General features: G+C 36.3%; 1 protein-coding gene across 1 annotated transcript in view; it reads left to right on the top strand.

Annotated features, from left to right (window-relative positions):
* Positions 1-23,345, top strand: part of KIAA2026 (KIAA2026 ortholog) — a 135,579-nt gene that overhangs the window by 11,615 nt on the left and 100,619 nt on the right. Inside the window, exon 2 of the mRNA XM_030294259.1 lies at positions 10,330-10,530. Within this exon, the coding sequence (XP_030150119.1) occupies positions 10,330-10,530 (201 nt within the window). The remainder of the gene's footprint in view (positions 1-10,329; positions 10,531-23,345) is intronic.

Raw genomic sequence — 23,345 nt, 5'->3', positions numbered from 1 at the left:
AAATTCAAAAAGATAGAAGTCATATGATGCATATTTTCTGACAATGCTATGAAACTAGAAATCAACCACAATAAAAAATCTGGGAAGACCACAAACACGTGGAGGTTTAATAATATGCTAGTAAACAATGGGGCAACCAGAAATCAAGAAGAAATTAAAAATTACATGGAGACAAAAATAAAAACAAAATGGTCCAGAATCTTTAGGATGCAGAAAAGCAGTTCTAAGAGAGAAATTTATAGCAATACAGGCCTCCTTAAGAAGCAAGACAAATCTCAAACAACCTAACCTTACAGCTAAATGAGATAGAAAAAAGAACAAACAAATCCAAATCCAGCAGAAGGAAGCAAACAGTGAAGATTAGAGCAGAAACAAATGATACAAAACTAAGAAAGCTAGGAGCTTGTTCTTTGAAAAGATCAATAAAATTGATCATCCCCTAGCCAGACTCATCAAACAAACCTAAAACAACAACAACAACAAAAAACCCAAAACTCAAAATCACAAATGAGAGAGGAGAAATAACAACCAACACCACAGAAATACAATTATAAGAGAATATTATGAAAAAACTGTATGCCAACAAATTGGACAAACTTAGAAGAAGTGGATAAATTTGTGGAAACATAACTAACCAAATTAGAATCAGGAAGAAATAGAAAGTTTGAATAGACTGAACCGGGAAATAAATTGAATCAGTAACCAAACAACCACCCAAAAACACAAGTCAAAGACCAGATGGCTTCACAGTTGAATTCTACCAAATATCTAAAGAATTAATAGGTATTCTTCTCCAAGTATTTCAAAAAATAAAAAAGGAAGGAAAACTAACAAATTAATTCTGTGAGGCCAGCATTATCCTGATAGCAAAACCAGATAAAGACACCACTACAAGAGAGAACTGCAGGCTATTATCTGTGATGAACATAGATGCAAAAATTCTCAATAAATACTAGCAAACCGAATTAAACAATACGTTCAGAAAGCCATTCACCTACATAAAATAAAAAAAAAAAATCATTCGCCACAATCAAGTGGAATTTATTTCTTGGTTGCAAGGGTGGTTCAGTGTTTCCGAATCACTTAATGTGATACGTCAAAAACATTTGACAAAATACAATATCCATTCACAATAAAAACCCTCAACAAAGTAGGTCCAGAGGGAATATATGTCAACATGATAAAGGCTTTATATGAAAAACCAACAGCTCACCTCATTCTCAGTGGGGAAAAACTGAGAGCTTTTTGGCTAAGGTCAGGGGGAAGACAAGGATGTCCACTCTCAAACTGCTATTCAACATAGTACTGGAAGTCCTATCCACAGCAATCAGACAACAAAAAGAAAAGGAATCCAAATCGGCAAGGAAGAAGTGAAACTTTCACTATTTGCAGATGAAATGATACTGTATATGGAAAATCCGAAAGACTCCACCAAAAAAGCTAGAACAAACAGTTCTAACATTTATATGAAATCATGAAAGACCCCAAATAGCCAAAGCACTATTGAAAAAGAAGCAAACCTGGGAGCATCACAATTCTAGACTTCAAGTTATTACAAATCTGTAGTAATCAAAACAGTATGATGCTGTCACAAAAATAAACACACAGATCAGTGGAACAGACTAGAAAACCCAGAAATAAACCCAAACTTTATGGTCAATTAATTTTGACAAAACAGGAAAGAACGTCCAATGGGAAAAGGACAGTCTCTTTAACAAATGGTATTGGGAAAACTGGACAGCAACATGCAAAAGAAAGAAGCTGGACCACTTTCTTACACCTATTAAAAAATAAATTCAAAATGGATTAAAGACCTAACTGGGAGACCTGAAACCATCAAAATCCTAGAAGAGAATACAAGTAGTAACTTCTTTGACATCAGCCATAGCAACTTTTTCCTGGATATGTATTGTGAGGCAAGGGAAACAAAAGCAAAAATACACTTTTGGGACTACATAAAAATAAAGAGCATTTGCACAGTGAAGGAAATCAAACTGAAAGGCATGTCGAACAAAACTGAAAGGCAACCTCTACAGAATGGAGGAAGATATTTGGAAATGACATATCTGATAAAGGGTCAGTATCAAAAATATATAAAGAACTTATGAAACTCAATGCCAAAAAAAAAAAAAAAACGCAATTAAAAAATGTGGAAGACATGAACAGACATTTCTCCAAAGAAGAATACATATGGCCAATAGACACATAAAAGAATGCTCAATGTGACTGATCATCAGAGAAATGCAAATCAAAACTATAATGAGCTATCCCCTCACACCTGTCAGAATGGCTAAAATCAACAGCACAGGAAACAACAGGTATTGGCGAGGATGTGGAGAAAAAGGAACATTTGTGCATTGTTGGTGGGAATTCACACCGGTGGAGCCACTGTGGAAAACAGTATGGAGGTTCCTCAAAAGTTAAAAATAGAACTACGATTCAGCATTTTCACTATGGGGTGTTTATGCAAAGAATACAAGAACACTAATTCAAAGGGATACATGCACCCTGATGTTTATAGTAGCATTATCTATGGCAGCAAATTTTTATCGTAGAAACCCAAGTGTCCATCAGCTGATGAATGGATAAAGAATAATGGTATGTATCTACAATGGAATATTATTCAGTCATAAAAACAAAGGAAATTTTGTTATTTGCAGTGACATGGATGCAAGCTAGAGAATATAATGGTAGGCAAAATAAGTCAGAAAAAGACAAATACTATATGATTTCACTTGTGGAATTTAAGAAAAAAAACAAGCAAAAGGAAAAAAAGACAAACCAGGAAACAGACTCTTAAATATAGAGAACAAATTGATGGTTATCAGGGAGGAGGTGAGTGGAAGAATGGGTGAAATAGAGGTTGGGGCTTAAGGAGTGTACTTGTGATGAGCACTAGGTGATGTATGGAATTGTTGAATCAGTAGTGTATACCTAAAACTAATATAACAGCATATGTTAACTATACTGGAATTCAAATAAAAAAATTCATAAAAATATTTTAGGTTTAAAATAAATCATTTAATTATTTATTTTTGAGAGAGTGTGAATGGGGGAGGGGCAGAGAGAGAGGGAGACAGAAAATCCTGAGCAGGCTTCATGCTGTCAGTGCAAGAAAGATGGAATGCCTGAGACGGATAATTGGTTAAGAGAGATGAGATCAGCAGTTTGTCAGGTATGATGGGTCCCAACTACCTGATATGTGGATAGCTAAAAGGCTGAATTAAAAATTTTTTTTTTCAACGTTTATTTATTTTTGGGACAGAGAGAGACAGAGCATGAACGGGGGAGGGGCAGAGAGAGAGGGAGACACAGAATCGGAAACAGGCTCCAGGCTCTGAGCCATCAGCCCAGAGCCCGACGCGGGGCTTGAACTCCCGGACCGCGAGATCGTGACCTGGCTGAAGTCGGACGCTTAGCCGACTGCGCCACCCAGGCGCCCCAAGGCTGAATTATATCAGTGCAAATGAAGGAATCAAATAAGGGATTGGAGATCTGGATGATGATGGGTTAAAAATGCAAGAGGAATAAGAGTAATAACTGGGAGAATAGTAGGTAAGGAAGATCAAGTAAGAAATAAATTTCATAGCCTAATAAATACCTTTTTTTGTAGGCATGAAGACTTTTTTTCTTAAAACTTTTCTGGATATTCAGTACAGCTGAATATGAGAGTACTTGTTTCCAAACTTTTATGATCTGGCTTCCCAAGCAGAAAATATTTTGAATAGGTACCCCCAATGTATCTATATTTATTTATCAATCATTTAATCATATTCTGTACTATTATATTTTGTATATTATAAAGTGTTACAATCTAAATACTTAAACATGAGAGATAAGCATATTTTATTTTTTATTTTTTTTTTTCATAAGACAGTTTCTTTTATTTTCTTTCTTTTTTTTTTTTTTATATATATGAAATTTATTGACAAATTGGTTTCCATTCAACACCCAGTGCTCATCCCAAAAGGTGCCCTACTCAATACCCATCACCCACCCTCCCCTCCCTCCCACCCCCCATCAACCCTCAGTTTGTTCTGTTTTTAACAGTCTCTTATGCTTTGGCTCTCTCCCACTCTAACGTCCTTTTTTTTTTTTTTTTTTTTTTTTTTTTTTTTTTTCCCCTCCCCCATGGGTTCCTGTTAAGTTTCTCAGGATCCACATAAGAGTGAAACCATATGGTATCTGTCTTTCTCTGTATGGCTTATTTCACTTAGCATCACACTCTCCAGTTCCATCCACGTTGCTACAAAAGGCCATATTTCATTTTTTCTCATTGCCACGTAGTATTCCATTGTGTATATAAACCACAATTTCTTTATCCATTCATCAGTTGATGGACATTTAGGCTCTTTCCATAATTTGGCTATTGTTGAGAGTGCTGCTATGAACATTGGGGTACAAGTGCCCCTATGCATCAGTACTCCTGTATCCCTTGGGTAAATTCCTAGCAGTGCTATTGCTGGGTCATAGGGTAGGTCTATTTTTAATTTTCTGAGGAACCTCCACACTGCTTTCCAGAGCGGCTGCACCAATTTGCATTCCCACCAACAGTGCAAGAGGGTTCCCGTTTCTCCACATCCTCTCCAGCATCTATAGTCTCCTGATTTGTTCATTTTGGCCACTCTGACTGGCGTGAGGTGATACCTGAGTGTGGTTTTAATTGAGATAAGCATATTTTAAAATAAGTGTTAACATTAATGTTACAAAACGTTAGTTTTGGTGAGGGCATTGTGATATTTCATTAGTTTTGAAAACCTTGGTTAATACTTGACTGTAGAACTATTTGAAAGTTTTGTTTTATATTAAATTTATTTTAATACTTGGCTTTAATGACTTTTGTAGTTCAGAGCTCATAAAGATGCATACATCCAGATGGAATGGCATTGTAAGCTGGGCTGACTATATTAGACAGGCAAAAGTTTTTGTTGAAATAAACCAATGAGAGTTTTGTCTTCCCTAATTTCAAATAGTTGTTCTTGAAGTCTAGTAATACTACGGTTCTACTTTGATGGATAATTTTCATTTGCCCATCCAAATCTATTCTCCACTTTTGTGCACTGTGCTGTGTCCCAGGAGGCTGATTTCTAAGGACTGCATCAACTGGTCTGCCTTGTGTTCTGGCTTTTGATTGGGTTCAGTCAATGGGAGGCACTGACAGGAGGACTGGAGAGAGGTCAGGATAGCCTAATGGCTTTCGCTTTGCTGGGCTATATGTCATCAGTAACTGTGCTCCATCATTCTGTGGCCCTCTTCTGTAATTATAGCTTCCTTTGTTCTAGTAATGATCCCATCTTTTTCCCCTTTTGGGTCCAGAGTGATTGATAGCTCCCTAGCTAGCCCAAGAGTGCTTCACCATCCCTTACTAATTTCCCTTAACGTTGGCTACGCATTTGTGAATAGTCTTTTCATTAAACATTACATCCGTTTTAGTATTACCTGGCTAAAACTCTGAGGGCTGTAGTCGCATTTAAAAATTTTGACTGAAACTCTTTATTTAGAATATTTTTAAACAGATTAGATAATTTTGTTTCCAAGTTTTAGTTGTACAGATAGAGTTTTTATAGGTGACACATTTCTTTGTTTTGATAGCAACAACGAAAATCACATAATAAGGGAAACTTTTTCAAACATCTGTTTTTTTGGGGTGGGCAGTGTTAGTGCATGTATTAACCATAAGTAAAGCTTAAATAGCAATTTACTTCTTTATTAATACTTAACTTGAATAATTTGAAACAGAATTAAGCCTCTGAATTCTGAAATTTGGAATGTGTTAACAACACGGAAAAGACCTTTGATGCTTTATGTGAAAAAAAAAAACAAAAACAAAAACAAAGGGTAACTAAAACTCAATGAGTCCACTATAATTATTGCTTAGCTTTTGCTTATAGTTAGCAATCTGTTATTTTCAAACTATTGCCAGAGTGATTTCATAAACTAATTTTCCTAATAGTACAAAAGCTTGAATTTTGGAAAGGGAGAGTTATTTTAGTGTATGATTTGATTGTTGATTGGTTGTCTGACAATTCTTATTTGGAGGTAAGATTTATTTTTGTCTTACTGCATTTTATTCTCTGATAAATGAAACCCAAGTAGTTAGTAACAATTGTTTGATAGGTATTTCACTCTGGAGAAAATAGATGGCTGCAATTTTTCAACTTGAATTATGTCTGTAAATTTAAAATGAAAAATAGCTTGGCTTGTATCCTTCCATATATCTTTGTGTGTGTGTGTGTGTGTGTGTGTGTGTGTGTGTGTGTGTGTGTGTGGCTCTAAAGTTACATCCATTAAAAAAACAAAATCCTTATTCTCCTGGAGCTTTTATTCTGGTGAGTTGAAAAATTACCAAATAAATAGGTAATTATACAATATAATGTCGTGGTAAACAGGAAGGAAAAGAAATGGGTAAGGGAACAGAGTAACAAGGGATCCTTTACCAGTTATGATGGTCAGGGAAGTCCTCTCAGGAAGTCCTCTCAACTGCTGTTGAACAGACATTAGGATAAAGTGATAATGCCTAGCCATACAGATACCTGGGGGAAGAGTGCCTGAAGTGAGGATGAGCTTGATCAAAGGCAAAGCTGATATTGGTGTGACTAAGAATAACAGAGACATTTGTGGCCAGAACACAAAGAGCAATGAGCAAAATGGTATAAAATGAGGTTTGGAGTGGTTGATAAGGGTCATATCACACTGGTCTTATAGGCCATCAGAATTTTGGTTTTTATTTTAAGTGTAACTGAAAGGCTTTGGAGGAGACAGAGCAGGGGGATGACATGATCTGATTACCTTTCGAAAGGATGACCTGGGTTGCTGCATGAAGAATAGACTGTAAAGAGATCAGAGTAGAAGCCAGGGTGCCTGTCACAAAGAGATTGCAGTAGTCAGATGAGACTTTGAACTTGTATACAAACACACATGCTACTTGGTGCCATATATATGTTTACATATACTCATTTATATATGATTGCTTTTGGCTTAAAAGATATATTCAGAATTTTTTTCACATTCAGCAATGTAATGTAGACATCTTTTATAGTGAGTACATACAGACTTCCTTACTCCTTTTGATGGATGGATGTTATTCCATGTTATGGTACACATTATTTAATCCATGTTGTATAGAAGGACATTTATGTTTACAGGATATTCTTTTTACTTTTTTATTTAAGTTTACCTATTTATTTTGAGAGAGACAGAGACAGCATGAGCAGGGGAGGGGCAAAGAGAGAGGGAGAGAGATAATCCCAAGCAGGCTCTGTGCTGCCAGCTGCAGAGACTGACACAGGGCTTGAACTCACAAACCATGAGATCATGATCTGAGCTGAAACCAAGAGTTAGTCGCTTAACTTACTGAACCACCCAGGGGCCTTGGGGGTTATTCTTTTTAAAAGTACTCTGTGCAAACGTGTGTGTGTGTGTGTGTGTGTGTATTATTGCTCACAGTTGTGGAGATACGCCTGTAGGGTAAATTTCTAGGAGCATGAAGGGTCAAAGGATATGTGCACGTTAAATTTTAATGATTCTTACCAAATTGACTTATAAAAATGGTGTGCCCATTTTACACATCCAATATTGTATAGAATTATTCTTTTCTTAGATTCTCCCCAACACTGAGGAATATGTCTTTTTAATCTTTACATGTTGATATAAAAGGTACATTACAGTTTTCTTTCTTGTATTTTAATTATGAATGATAACTATCAAAGCATATCCATTTTTATTTCTGATGAGTAGTAAAGGATATTAATTTCTCTTTGAATATTTCTCTAAAGGATAATTTCTGAAAAAATACTGTTTAAAAAGTAGTTTATATAACTTCATCTTTTCTACTTGTAGGACTTCTCTACTTGAAGTTAAAGGGTAAAATTTGGTTGCTGACTTGTTTACGTAACAATTTAGCTGTGTGTCTTACTATTTCCCTCAACTCTCTGCATATACTGTGACCTCTGAGAACTCATGTTTCAGTGCATTAATGTTCTCTTCCATTAGTATTGATGAGGAAGTAATTAAAATTACTTTTATCACCAGTCAGTTTATTAACTTTTGGTCCACATTCCTTATTCCCAGCCCAATTAGCCATCATACAGATCTACGCTATTGTGCATAAAATAATCACAGCCTGAAACAGTGTGGCTACATTAGCCCAAATTCTTCAGGATTAGTTGAAAACTAATTTAAAAGTTCATGACCTACTTAAAGCTAAATCAGTTACATTATTATCCCCTATAACAAAGAAAATACATAACAGTGCCATAGTTCAATAGAACCTTGTAGTTGTACCATTCATGGGATCTAGATGGCCTGAGACTAAGATTGTTATAAAAGTTCTTCTAATTTAAAGTAATAAACCACTGTGAACAAAGTCCAAGATGGACAGGCATTTGATTGTATTTCATGCCACTAAGGTTTGTTTTGTTGAACCTTACCCTATTTTAAGAAAAGCTTGTAGGAAAGCAGGAAAATTTGATTACAGGGTCAACTTTTAATTTACATAGATTCTTATCGAGCGTGTTGAATGCTTACCTGGGGTATTGACTTGATTTTGCCATTGTAGAAACAACACCATGTACAAAACCTTCAGAGGCTCTGGAATATTTTGCAAGGTAGAAGAGTAGGTATTTTCCCTGATGCTTTTTGTAATTCTCCCTTTTACAGATAAAAGTTCAGAAGTCAGGTTTTAATTTAAACTTTTTTTTTTTTAATTTTTTTTTCAACGTTTATTTATTTTTGGGACAGAGAGAGACAGAGCATGAACGGGGGAGGGGCAGAGAGAGAGGGAGACACAGAATCGGAAGCAGGCTCCAGGCTCTGAGCCATCAGCCCAGAGCCCGACGCGGGGCTCGAACTCACGGACCGCGAGATCGTGACCTGGCTGAAGTCGGACGCTTAACCGACTGCGCCACCCAGGCGCCCCTAAACTTTAAAACTTGATAAGATTAATGTTTTTTTCCCCAGTGTAAATTTTTTTTATGTTTATTTACTTATTTTGAGAGAGAGAGAATGAGTATGCGTGTGCTCACCAGCAAGAAAAGAGCAGAGAGAGAGAGAGAGGGACAGAGAGACTCCAGGCATACTGCACACTCAGCGCAGAGCCTGTTGTGGGGCTTGATCTCACAATCGTGAGATCATGGCCTGAGCCAAAATCATGAGTTGAATGCTTAAACGACTGAGCTACCCAGGCATCCCTTCCATTATATATTATTTTAATCAGTTATTTCAAATTCATTAAGGGGATATATGGATAATTAAACTCCTGAGAAACTTTTTCAGCAGTATTTTCAAGTCCTAGTCTAATATTAATAGAACATTATAGAGTAGAGAGACATTTGTGGTGACATTGAAGAGGTAATCTTAATTCCTAGATTCTTATTATAGGTTAGTCAGTTTTCTGAATTTGCACTTATATGTTGTAATACTTCATTTGTTTAGAATTTCTTCAAAGTGTTTATGTACCATGAATTTACTCCCTCAAAATGTTTTTGTAGTATCGTTTATTCTCCTATACCAATGATAAGTAGTATGAAATACATGAAGAAATGTAAAGATGAGCTGCATTTAATTTTGCAAACAATAAACTTTTTTTCCATTAAAGAGGTAGTGTTTTAATGCTTAATTTTAGTGCTAAAGATTTATATATTTCTTTTTTTAAATTTTTTTAATGTTTATTTATTTTTGAGAGAGGGAGAGAGACAGAGCATAAGTGGGGGAGGGGCAGAGAGAGAGGGAGACACAGAATCTGAAGCAGGCCCCAGGCTCTGAGCTGCCAGCACAGAGCCCAACGTGGGGCTCGAGCCTGCTGACCACAAGATCATGACCTGAGCTGAAGTCGGACCCCTAACCAACTGAGCCACCCAGGCGACCCAAGATTTATATATTTCTTAAATGTAGGGAAGGGACTATCACTCAGAGTGATTTTATGATATGGGTAAGGAAAACTAGAAATTAACGTAGGGTGAATAAAAATCTGGAGCTTAGGGGCACCTGGGTGGCTCAGTCAGTTAAGCATCTGGCTTTGGCTGAGGTCATGATCTTGTGGCTCTTGAGTTCCAGCCCCATATTGGGCTTTCTGCTTTCAGAGAACCCACTTCAGATCCTCTGTCTCCCTCTATCTGTCCTCCCCCTGTGTGCTTGTTCTGTCTCTCTCTCTTTCTCTCAAAAATGAACATCAAAAAAAAAAAAAAATCTGGAGCTTAGTTAGTTAAGTAAGGTTTAACTATATACTTTTTATATAATTAGCAAAAGGGATTATTCTTAAGATGCTGGCTAAGTGGGTTTATTGCTTACCCAGAAGGTTTAACCTTATGAATTGACTTATTCTTCTCCAAGGCACCTGAGAGAAAAGACAACGATAGCAGTCACATCTAGAGGCTATTATGGACTGGAGGATGAGAAGGGAACTGCATGTACCTCAACAAGGCGTCGGTCAACACCACGAAGTTTGGCAGGCTTGACAAGTGGAGTTTTTGAGTCAATAATGGTTCAAGTTTTGAGACAGGAAGAACAGCTGAGAGCAAAAGAAGAAAAAAGGTAAATGTTAAAAAAAAAAGTTTCATGTTTAAATTTCTAGGAACTACTTTTCAAAGAGTAGCTTATATAACTTGTGTGCCCATGTCAATTTGGGCCCATTTTAGTAGTGATGCAAAATACATGGTCACCAAGTGTATAAATTCATAATGAAATAATCACAGTGAAATTTGTTTAAAAATATAATTTTAAATTTTAATCCAAATTACTTTGAAACTATAAAAAATAATTTTGACAGAAGATTTCAGAATGCCTTCTAGATTTCTAGAATTATAAATGGAAATAGATGTATTATCAAATTTTAAATTAAGAGAGTTTTATATAGATTTGTATAGCCTTAGAATAGTTTCACATACATTTAAAATTAAAAGAAATTACAAAGATTATGTAGTTCAAAATGACACATAGGTTTACCTCTGCTAGTTTCTCCATTGGTATTAATTTTCTGGATACTCAGCTTACTCTGGGCTCATCAAGAAAGAATGTTGTGCTTAATTAGTGTTACCTTCTAGGATCTGGGAGCATGGACTAATGGCATTTATATAACATTTTATTTATAACAAAGAGACAAGGGCCCAGAGAGGTGAGTGATTACTCAGAAAAGACTGGTGATTTTTATACTAAATCAAATCTCAGACTCAAACTATGGTAGGAATGATTGCTGATATAATAGGGAACTGCTAATGCTTACTCAAAAGCAATTTATAATATGTTGTTGCTACTTTCATAGTAATAAATTTAGCTTGCTTTGATAACTGTATGATTAAAACTCAACTTTGAGACTTTCTTCTACCATACTTTTTATTCTAGTGATTAATTCAGAACCCACTGTGAAATGCTTTTTTTTCCTTCTACAAAACCTCATAGAACTACTCTTGCTATAAGAAAGGGGATTTTATGGAAAGGGATAAAGATTAATCCCACAATAGAGTACAATAGATTGGAATGGAGAGAAAATGAAGAGGAAGGCTTGTAGGAAGAAAGCTGTAGTAGTCTAGATCTCCACTACTGATGACCAGAAATAGGGAGAGAGAGGTCAGATTGTTATGGGAACAAGTAACAAGACTTACTTAATACCTTCCTTGATACTAAGGGGGAACAAAGATTAAAAAAAGACAAAGATAAGTCAGGACACAGTTATAATCATGGTGATTGAGCAGTTACGAAGGAGAAAAAAGAATGGTAATCATTTATTGAATATGATTATTTGCCAGGTTTAGCTCTAGGCATCTTACATGTATTTAACATTTGTCCTGAAGCACAGAGAGATTAACTTGCTCAAGGTTAGGCAGTTTTTGAGTGGTAGTCAGTATTTGAACCCAGGCAGTTTGGCCCTGAAGGTTGTGCCCCTAAACAGTATGCTGATTTATGACTTGTAAAATGATGGAATGAACAAAGAAAACAGAAGAGTCTAAGTCCATCGTATGGGGAAAGATCAGTAAATTCTTTTTAGTTAGTTGTTTGAAGTGATAAGAGAAACATTTAATCATTCAAGTAGGAATGACTAGTAAAAAACTAGAAATATAACTGAATCTTTTTGCTTCCTCCGATTTTACATGTGTTTATGTATTAAATGTCTTAGTGTTTATGTATTAAATGTCTTATTTTTTATATTTTATATTTTTTATATTTTATATTTATATTTTATATTTTAATACAGTAATTAAATGTATTAAATTATGTATTAAATGTCTTAGTGACTATGATAGTTTCATAGAGTAATATGAATTAAAGTTTTTCTTTGGGTGTAGTGTTAACTTTTGATTTTTAAGTTGTAAATATTTTAAAGATGAAGCAAAGAATAAATAAAATTATAATAAAGGCCTATGTACCCACTACTTAGCAGTTTTTAAAGAAATTAACGTAGATAAAATTGATCCCCTGTGTTTTCTCTTTGTCCCCAGAAGAAACTGCTCTTGTCATTCTCATGCCTTTTATTATTGAATTTTAATAATTCTTTTGTATATTATGAATACAAGTACTTTGTCAGATATATATGTATTGCAGATATTTTCTGTCTATGGCCTTTCATTTTCAGTGTTTAATTTTAAGAAAAAGAAAATTTTAACTTTGGGTTTGTTCTTTTTTTTTTTTTTGATGTTTTGTGCTTTTTAGGACTTAAGAAATCTTAGCTTACCCAAGATTATGAATTTTCTCCCTTTTTTCCCAGAAATTTCTAAATTTTTATTTTATGGTTAGGTTTGTGATTCATTTGAACTTAATTTTTTTTAACTTAATTTTTATATGTGGTTTGAAGTAAGGATAAAAGTTTATTATTTTTCCCATATGGATAGTCTATTGTCCCAGAATCATTTGTTGAAAAAACTGTTCTTAGATTATAAATTAGATTTGCATTTTAGTTGAAAATCAGATGAACATATATTTGTGAGTCTTTGTGGACTTTATATTATTTCATTTATCTATAGGTCTGTTCTTAGGCTAATAATATATTGACTTGATTGCTATAGCTTTTATAGTAAGCCTTGAAATTTGGTAATATGAGTCTTTGTTTTTTGTTTTCAAAATTGTTAGGTTATTCTAGGATCTTTGCATTTATTTCTATGTGATTCATATCATATTGTAAGCTCCTACAAAAAAAACAGCCTGAGGAAATTTTGATTGAGATTGCATGGAATTTATCAGTCAGTTTCCAGATAATTGTAAATTTCTTTCAGTGCTATTTTGTAATTTTAAATTGTTTACATTTTCCATATATTTGGTTAACTTTATCCATACATATTTTCATGTTTTTAATGAGATTGTAAATCATTTTTTAAAGTCAATGTATTAGTTTTTAAATAGAAACACAATTTTGTATAGATATTTTGTATAGAGTTTTGTAGAGATACACAGTTGATTTTAGTATAGGGCCTTTTGTCTGTACTCTAAGTTCTGAAAGATTTTGATGCTTAGGGTTTTTTGATGGGTTGGTGTCCTTATTACTATGAGTATCTCTTTTTATCCCTGATAATATTTCTGACACTGTTTAACATTGCATGTATCTCCACTGTTGGCTTTTGAGCCATCATTGTTTGAATTTTTTTTTTTTTTTTTTTTTTAGTGGCTTCTCTAGGCTATTTATCCCATTTAACTTCAAATGTTATACTACTTTACAGTATACTACTATTTACCTCTTCTCATACTTTGTGCTGTTGTTGTCATTTACTTCTACAATGTATTGTAAACCCCAATGCTCCATTATTGTATGTTCTTCAAACAGTTACTTGTTGAAGAACTTTAAGAATGAGGGGGAAAACGCATTTTAAATTTATCCATACATATACTCTTCCCAACAATCTGCCTTCCTTTGTATTGATCCATGATGCCATCTGGTGTCATTTTTCTACTGCCTAAACAACTTTCTTTATCATTACTCATAATGTAGGTCTGCCAATGAACTTTAATTTTTTGGTGTGAAAACAGTTTTTAGTTTTCCTTTCATTTTGAAGGAGAAAGATCTACATTGACTTCATTTTTTTTCTCCCCTATCAGTACTTAAAGTCTGACATAACTATATGTAATTTTTTCTTGAGTTTTAATTTAAATTCCAGTTAGTTAACCTACAGTGTAATATTAGTTTCAAGTGTACAATGTAGTGATTCAACACTTCCATACATCACCAGGTGCTCAGCATTCCTTAATCTTCATCACCTATTTAACCCATCCTACACTGCACTTCCCTTCTAGTAACCATCAGTTTGTTCTCCATAATTTAAAAAATTTTTTTTTTATTTTTTTAATGTTTACTTTTGAGAGAGAGAGGGAGACAGAGCATGAGTGGGGGAGGAGCAGAGAGAGAGGGAGACACAGAGCTGTCAGCACAGAGCCTGATGCGGGGCTCGAACTCACAAACCATGAGATCCTGACCTGAGCCAAAGTCGGACACTTAACCAACTGAGCCACCCAGGCTCCCCTTGTTCTCCATAATTAAGAGTCTCTTTCTTGATTTGTCTCTTTCTTTTCCCTTTGTTCATTTGTTTTGTTTCTTAAATTCCACATATGAGTGAGATGATATGGTATTTGTCTTTCTCAGACTGACTTATTTCACTTAGCACAATATTCTCTAGCTCCATCCATGTCATTGCAAATGGCAAGATTTCTTTCTTTCTTTCTTTCTTTCTTTCTTTCTTTCTTTCTTTCTTTCTTTGATGTCTGAATAATATTCCATTGTCTGTATATCCCACATCTTCTTTATCCATTCATCAGTTGATAGACATTTGGGCTCTTTCCATACTTGGTAGTTATTTATTATTGATAATGCTGCTTATAAACATTGGGGTGCACGTACCCCTTCAAATTTGTATTTTTGTAACCTTCGGGTAAATGCCTAATAGTGTAATTGCTGGATCATAGGATGGTTCTGTTTTCAGGTTTTTGAGGAACCTCCATACCGTTCTCCAGAGTGGCTGCACCAGTTTGCATTCCCACCAGCCGTGCAAAAGGGTTCTCCTTTCTCTGCATCCTTGCCAACACATGTTGTTTCTTGTCTTGTTAATTTTAAGCCTTCTAACAGTTGAGTATTATCTTATTTTTGTTTTGATTTGTATTTCCCTGATGATGAGTGATGTTGAACATTTTTTCATGTGTCGGTTGGCCATCTGGATGTCTTCTTTGGAAAAGTGTCTATTCATGTCTTCTGCCCACTTCTTAATTGGGTTGTTTGTTTTGTGGGTGTTGAGTTTGATAAATTCTTTATAGATTTTGGATACTAACCCTTTATTGGATTTGTCATTTGCATATGTCTTCTCCCACTCTGTAGGCTGCATTTTAGTTTTGTTGTTTTCTTTGCAGTGCAGAAGCTTTTTATCTTGATGAGGTCCCAATAGTTCATGTTTGCTTTTCTTTCCCTGGCCTCTCGGCTACATGTCTGGTAAGAAGTTGCTCCAGCCAAGGTCAGAGAAGTTGCTGCCTGTGTTCTTCTGTAGGATTTTGATAGTTTCCTGTCTAACATTTGAGGCTTTCATCCATTTTGAATTTATTTTTGCGTGTGGTATAAGAAAGTGGTCCAGTTTTATTCTTCTGCATGTCACCATCCAGTTTTCCCAGCACCATTTATTGAAGAGACTTTTTTCTATTGGTTTTTTTTCCCTGCTTTTTCAAAGATGAATTGACCATATAGTTGAGGGTCCATTTCTGTGTTTTCTATTCTCTTCTACTGATCTATGTGTTTGTTTTTGTGCCAGTATCATACTGTCTTGGTGACTACAGCTTTGTAAAATAGTGTGAAATTCAGAATCCTGATGCCTCCAGTTTTATTTTCATTTTTCAAGATTGCTTTGGCTATTTGGGTCTTTTTTGGTTCCATATAAATTTTAGGATTGTTTGATCTAGCTCTGTGAAGGATGCTGGTGGTATTTTGATAGGGATTGCATTAAATGTATAGATTGCTTTGGATAGTATAGATATTTTAACAGTGTTTTTTCTTCCAGTCAGTGAACATGGAATGTTTTTCCATTTCTTTGTGTCTTCTTCAATATCTTTCATAAGTGTTCCATAGTTTAAAGAGTATAGATCTTTTACCTCTGTCGTTAAGTTTATTCTTAAGTATCTTATTGTTTTTGGTGCAGTTGTAAATGGGACCAGTTCCTTGATTTCTGCTGCTTTGCTATTGGTATATAGAAATGCAAGATTTCTGCATGTTGATTTTATATCCCACGACTTTGCTGAATTCATGTATTAGTTCTAGCAATTTTTTCGTGGAGTCTTTTGGGTTTTCTACATAGAGTATCATAGCATCTGCAAATAGTGAAAGTTTGACTTCTTCCTTGGCAATTTCTATGCCTTTTATTTGTTTTTGCTATTTGATTGCTGAGTCTAAGACTTTCAGTGCTATATTAAGTAGTAATGGTGAGAGTGGGCATTCATATCTTGTTCCTGACTGTAGGGGAAAGGCTCTCAGTTTTTCCACATTGAGGATGAGATTAGCTGTGCGTCTTTCACACATATGGCCTTTATGATGTTGAGGTATGTTCCATCTATCTGTACTTTGTTGAGGTTTTTTAAATTTTATTTTTAATTTTTTTTAATGTTTATTTATTTTTGAGACGGAGAGAGAGCATGAACGGGGGAGGGTTAGAAAAAGGGAGACACAGAATCCGAAGCAGGCTGCAGGCTCTGAGCTGTCAGCACAGAGCCCGACGCGGGGCTCAAACTCACAGACTGTGAGATCATGACTTGAGCCGAAGTCGGATGCTTAACCGACTGAGCCACCCAGGCGCCCCTGTTGAGGTTTTTTTTAAATCAAGAATGGATGCTGTATTTTGTCCAATGTTTTTTCTGCATCTACTGAGAGAATTATATGGTTCTAATCCTTTCTTTCTTTCTTTTTTTAATGTTTATTCATTTTTGAGAGAGTGTGAGTGTGGGAGAGGCAGAGAGAGAGAGGGAGACATAGATTCTGAAGCGGGCTCCAGGCTTCAAGCTGTCAGCACAGAGCCCGACGTGGGGCTCGAACCCACGGACCGTGAGATCATGACCTGAGCTGAGGTTGGATGCTCAACCAACTGAGCCACCTAGGTGCCCCTAATCCTTTCTTTTATTAATGTGGTGTATCACTGTGATTGTTTTGCAAATATTGAACCAGCCCTGCAGCCCAGGAGTAAATCCCATTTGATCATAGTGAATACTTTTTTTAATGTAATGTTGAATTCTCTTTGCTGGTATCTTGTTGAGAATTTTTTGCATCTAGGTTCATCAGGGATATTCGTGTGTAATTGTCCTTTTTAGAGGGATCTTTAGCTGGTTTTGGAATCAAGGTAATGCTGGCTTCATAGATTAAGTTTGGAAGATTTCCTTCCATTTACTTTTTTGGGGACAGTTTGAGAAGACTATGTATGAACTCTTCTTTAAATGACTGGTAGAATTCCCCTGGGAAGCCATCCGGCCCAGGACTCTTGTTTCTTGGGAGATTTTTTGATTACTGATTCAATTTCTTTCCTGGTTATGGGTCTGTTCAAATTTTCTATTTCTTACTGTTTCAGTTTTCGTAGTTTGTGGGTTTCTTTTCTTTTTCTTGCAAGTTTATTTATTTTGAGAGAGAGAGAGTGCAAGAGTGTAAGTGGGGGAAGGGCAGAAAGAGGAGAGAGAATTTCAAGCAGGCTCTGTACTGTCAGCACAGACTCTTGGTTAACCAACTGAGCCATCTAGGCGTCCTGGTAGTTTATGGGTTTTTAGGAATTTGTCCATTTCTTCCTGATTGCTCAGTTTCTTGGCATATAATTTTTCACAGTATTCTTTTATAATTGTATTTCTGTGGTGTTGTTTGCACAATCTCCTCTTTTGTTTGTGATTGTATCTATTTGGATCCTTTCTTTTTTCTTTTTGATAAGCCTGGCTAGGGGTTATCAATTTTATTTCCAAGAACTAGCCTTTAGTTTCATTGACCTGTTGTATTGTTTTGTTTGTTTGTTTCTATATTGTTTATTTCTTCTCTAATCCTTATTATTTCCCTTCTTCTGCTGGCTAAAGCTTTATTTGCTGTTCCTTTTCTAGTTCCTTTAGGTGTAAGGCTAGGTTGTGCATTTAGGACCTTTCTTGCTTCTTGAGATAGGCTTTAATTGCAATATACTTTGCTCTTAGGATTGTCTTTGCTGCGTTCCAAAAGGTTTGGACTGTCATGTTTTCATTTTCATTGGCTTCCATGTATTTTTTAATTTCTTCTTTAATTGCCTGGTTAACCTATTTATTTTTTAGTACGATGTTCTTTAGCCTCCATATATTTGAGGACTTTCCAAATTTTTTCTTGTGGTTGACTTCAAGTTTCATAGTGTTGTAATCGGAAAACATGTATGGTATGATCTTGATCTTTTTGTACCTGTTGAGGGCTGATTTGTGACTCAGTATGTGATCTGTTCTGCAGAATGTTGTATATACACTCCAGAACAATGTGTATTCTGCTGCTTTAAGATGAAATGCTCTGAATATATCTGTTAAGTTCAGCTGGTCCAGTGTGTCATTGAAAGCCATTGTTTCCTTGTTGATTTTCTGCTTAGATGATCTGTCCATTGCTGTATGTGGAGGAGTAAAGTTCCCTACTATTACTGTATTATTATCAATGAATTCCTTTATGTTTGTGATTAACTGATTTATATATTTGGTTTTGTCCAAGTTGAGGACATAAATATTTACAATTGCTAGATTTTCTTGGTGAAAAGACCCCTAATGATGATATAATGCCCTTCTTCTCTTGTTACAGTCTTTGTTTTAAAATCTAGTTTGTCTGATATAAGTATAGCAACTCTGGCTTTCTTTTGACATCCGTTAGCATGATAGTTGGTTCTCTATCCCCTCACTTTCAGTCAGCACATGTCTTCAGGTGTAGATATCTCTTGTAGGCAGCATATACATGAGTTTTGTTTTATTATTTTTTTCTGATACCCTGTGTCTTTTTGATTGAAGCATTTTAGTCCATTTACATTCAGAGTGATTATTGAAAAATAAAAAGTTAGTGCCATTGTGTTACCTGTAGAGTTGGTGTTTCTGGTGATGTTCTCTGGTCCTTGGTAGTCTTTGCTGCTTTGGTCTTTTTATTTATTTATTTTTAAATTTCATTCATTCATTCATTCATTCATTCTCTGCTCAGAGTACCCCTTAAAATTTCATGCAGGGCTGGTTTAGCAGTCACAGACTCCTTTAGTTTTTGTTTGTTGGGGAAACCCTTTATCTCTTTCTATTCGCAATGAAGTCTTGCTGAATAAAGAATTGTTGGGTGCATGTTTTACCCATTCAGTACGTTGAATATATCCTGCCACTCCCTTCTGGCCTGCCAAATTTCAGTGGACAGATCTGTTGCTAACCCATGTGTCTACCCTCGTAAGTTAAGGACATTTTGTCCCTAGCTGCTTTCAGATTTCTTTCTTTACCTTTGTATTTTGCAGTATACTACAGTATGTCATGGTATTGACCTGTTCTTGTTGATTTTGAGGGGAGTTCTCTGTGCCTCTTGGACTTGAATGCCTTTTTCCTTCCCCAGATTAGGGGAGTTCTCAGCTATAATTTGTTGAAAGAAAACTTCTGCCCCTTTTCCTGTTCTTCTTCTTCTTCTTCTTCTTCTTCTTCTTCTTCTTCTTCTTGGACTCCTGTTATATGGATATTGTTCCATTTTATGGCATCACTAAGTTCTCTAAGTCTTCCCTTGTGATCTAATAGTTTACTTTCCCTCTTAAGCTTCATTATTTTCCATAATTTTATCTTCTATATCACCTATTCTCTCCTCTGCTTCTTCAATCCTTGTTATGACTCTATCCAGTCAGTTTTGCATCTCAGTTACAGTATTTTTTTATTTCAGCCTGACTACTTTTTAGGTCTTTGATCTCTGTAGCAAGGGTTTCTCTGGTATCTTCTATGCTTTTTGTCAAGCCCAGCTAGTAGTCTTATGACTTGTACTAAATTCTTGTTCAGATATATTGCTTATATCTCTTTTGAGCAAGCCCCTGGCTTTGATTTCTTCTTGACTTTTCTTTTGGGGAAAATTCCTCTCTCTTGTCATTTTGGCTAAGTTTCTGTCTTTTGCATGCTTTAAAAGTTTGTTGCATTTCCTACACCTAAAAGTAATGCTATATTTAAAAGAGGTCATATACTGTCTAGGGCCTGGCACTTGAGGAAGTGTTTCTGGTGTATGCTGCGTGCACTCTGCTGTTGTGTTTTGACTGCTCTTTCCCACTGGTCAGTCCTCTCTGGAGCCCCTCCTTGCTTGCAATGGGGAGTGTTTGGACCTTTAACTAGGTGTGCTTTGATTTGTTTGTTAAAATAAGCCTGGGAAAAAGGGGGAGGGAACCCCAGAGAATAAAAAACTAAAAGGCTGATTCCAAAGAAACAGAAAGGGAAAACAAGAAGAAAATAAAAATAGAAGAAAAAAGAAAAGAATAAAGAAGCCTGATCCAAAAATAGAAAAGGAAATGAAAACAAACAAACAAACAAGAAACTGTGAGACTGATTCCAAAAGAAAAAATGAAGAAGAAAGAAAAAGAAGAAAAAAAAGTAAGCCTAGTCCTAGTTCCACCAGGACTGCAGGTATAATTTTGAAGCACTGGATTTTCAGTACACTTGGTACATGATGGGTGCTGGTTGTGCTGGTCTTCTGGAGGAAAGGCCGGCTGCCTTGGCTCACAGTCAATCTTGCCCTGGTTAATAAGCATTTGCCAAGCATAGGGGGACAGGGTTTGGTGTAAGTGGGCCCCACCTGTACCGGGGGCCTCTTTGCTGCCCAGCAAAGTCCATTGTGTTGGTATTGGGGGGAGGGGGGAGGAAATGGCACCACCCAAATCTCTTGTCCCCAGACAAGGAATCTCACACCCCCAGCTATTCAGGCAGCCCTCACAGAATATGAGGGCAGTTCAGCTCTCTCTGCACCACAGCTCTCCTGTGTTCTTTCTTTGGTGCACTGCTGGGATTCAAAACTTGACATCTTAAAGAACCTAGCACTTAGCGACCCACCCTCCTCCTCAGGAGCAGAGCCTTTCCACACTGTGTCTGATGGCCTTTGTCCCAGAAAAATAGTTCTGTGCGTTGCATGGAATCCATGGCAGAGCACCACTAAAAGCAGCAAAAAGTTTACATGTTCTCTGGGTGCAACTCTGTCCCCTGCCTATGAAAGGCCTTTTGCTGAGCTTACAGGGTCTTTTGTCCTTGGAAAGGCAATATACCCTCTTCCAAAAGTACACCAGGCAGGGGAATGCGCTCTCCTAGTGTGCATGGGAGATCTCTATGCCACACTGTGTGCTCTGGGGCCAGTTCCCTCCTTCTCCTAGGAGTCTCTGCCACAGCTCTGCTCCAGAGAAAGTTGCACACTTCCAGAACCTCAGAGTTTGAGCTCTAAACGCTGTTTCCAAAAAAACAAAAAACAAAAAACCTGCAACATTCAGTACTTCTTGCTCTCCATTGTGTTTGTCCAGATGGGTTTTCTTCCTGTACAAATCCAGTGCTGCACTCTCTCAACTCCTCCTTTTCTCTTTTTTGTCTCTCCACAGAAAGGGTTCTCTCCCTTCCACAGCACTGCCATTTTTCTCTCCCCCAGTTCACTTCCACATACTTTGTACCTGCCATGCTGCCTTCTTCCAACCATGGAGATCCTTCTGCCAGTCTGCAGATCAATTTCCTGGGTGTTCCAAGTGATCTGACCTCAATACAGCTGTGTTTGAGGGACAAGGAAAGCCCAGCTTTCCCCTACTTCTGCATCACCTTAATTCCTTCGACAGTTTTATTTCTTAAATCTTTCTTGAATCTGTCCACTTTCCTCTATTTTTCTACTTCCATCTAGTTTCTTCATTTCTCACTTAAGCCTATGATAAATTTCTCTTAGTTGGTTTAACAGTGTCCATGCTTGCCTAATTCCAGGCTGTTTTTACATTAAAACTAGAATGAACTTTCTGAGATGCAAATTTGTTGATGCCACTTACCTATCCCATTACCTATGACCTCCCCAAACAAAGCAAGTACACACAAAAACTTTAATGGCTTAATATTATTTATAAGGCTCTCTTTCACCTTTAAGTTTCAGCATACTGCTCTATCTCCTATCTTTCTTTCCCTCATACTTGTTATCCTAGCTACAGTGGCCTTTTTTCCTTCTTTTCAGTGCCAGGAGATTGTTAACTTTATGTGCATCCAAATGTAGAGTTCACCTAAAAACACATGAATGGTGGACTTCTTTCAACCTGTGATTTCTAAATTTTCTAACATAAGTATGCTTATTTTTTTTATAGTTAAACATAAATATTGAAATTTGTAATGTGCCAAATAGGTAGTGGGACAGGCAGGTTTTTAAGTGTCTTTTTAACCTATCCCATGATTTCTTTGGAATCCTCAGAAGGAAAGTGTGACATTTAGGCAGCAATATGTGGTATGATAGGTGGGAGTGCTAAACAAACACTTCCTCCCTGTGTATACCTAACTTGCCATCTATCATGATACTTTACATTCTGTCAATTTCAATTCTATGTAATATTTGTTAAGAGTTGGTCAGAGACTAGCTGAGAATATAGGCACTGTAAAGTCAGTTCTAGACAGGAACTTTGAAATCCTTATAAGGAAGGGTCATATTGGAAGATAGGGAAGTGTGCAAAGATCACATGATTACTGTGGTTATACTTCAGTTCTGGGCATAGGCATTGGTGACATCTTAGTCTTCTTCATCTTTGTCTTGGTCTTCATCTTGGTCTTCTTCATCTTTGTCATCTTCATTGTCATCTTCTTCTCTTCCTTTCCCGCCCCTCCCTCTCCTCACTCTCCTTCCCCTCCCTTCTACTTTTTCTGTTAAAACTTTTGGCATAAGAAGTGAGAAGATAAATTTTCCATACTGTTAAGTAGGTTAAAACAACATTTCTATCAGAAATTCAAATTGACGGCAAGCTGAACAATTCTAGTGCATATTTTCATATTGTAATATTTCAGTTATGGGCATTTGATAATTTTTAGCTGATCACCTGAGCAGACACAAACATAAAAGTAAATTATTTTTTAAAATCTTGTAAATTTCATAGTTAAGTCTGTTTTGTGATCTCTTGAGGGAAGGGAGTCTCCACTTTCTTTGAATTTTTATATAGTAGCTAGTTTCCCATTTTTGTATGGTACATGCTATTAAAATAATGGTTTCTTTTTTTTTTTTTTTTTTAATTGTTTTCAATGGTTTATTTTTTTTTTTTTCAACGTTTATTTATTTTTGGGACAGAGAGAGACAGAGCATGAACGGGGGAGGGGCAGAGAGAGAGGGAGACACAGAATCGGAAACAGGCTCCAGGCTCTGAGCCATCAGCCCAGAGCCCGACGCGGGGCTCGAACTCACGGACCGCGAGATCGTGACCTGGTTGAAGTCGGACGCT

The sequence above is a fragment of the Lynx canadensis genome, chromosome D4, assembly GCF_007474595.2.
Source record: "Lynx canadensis isolate LIC74 chromosome D4, mLynCan4.pri.v2, whole genome shotgun sequence".
Classification (NCBI taxonomy): Eukaryota; Metazoa; Chordata; class Mammalia; order Carnivora; family Felidae; genus Lynx; species Lynx canadensis.
The sequence above is the reverse complement of the archived record's forward strand: the minus strand, read 5'-3'. Positions and strand labels throughout refer to the sequence as shown.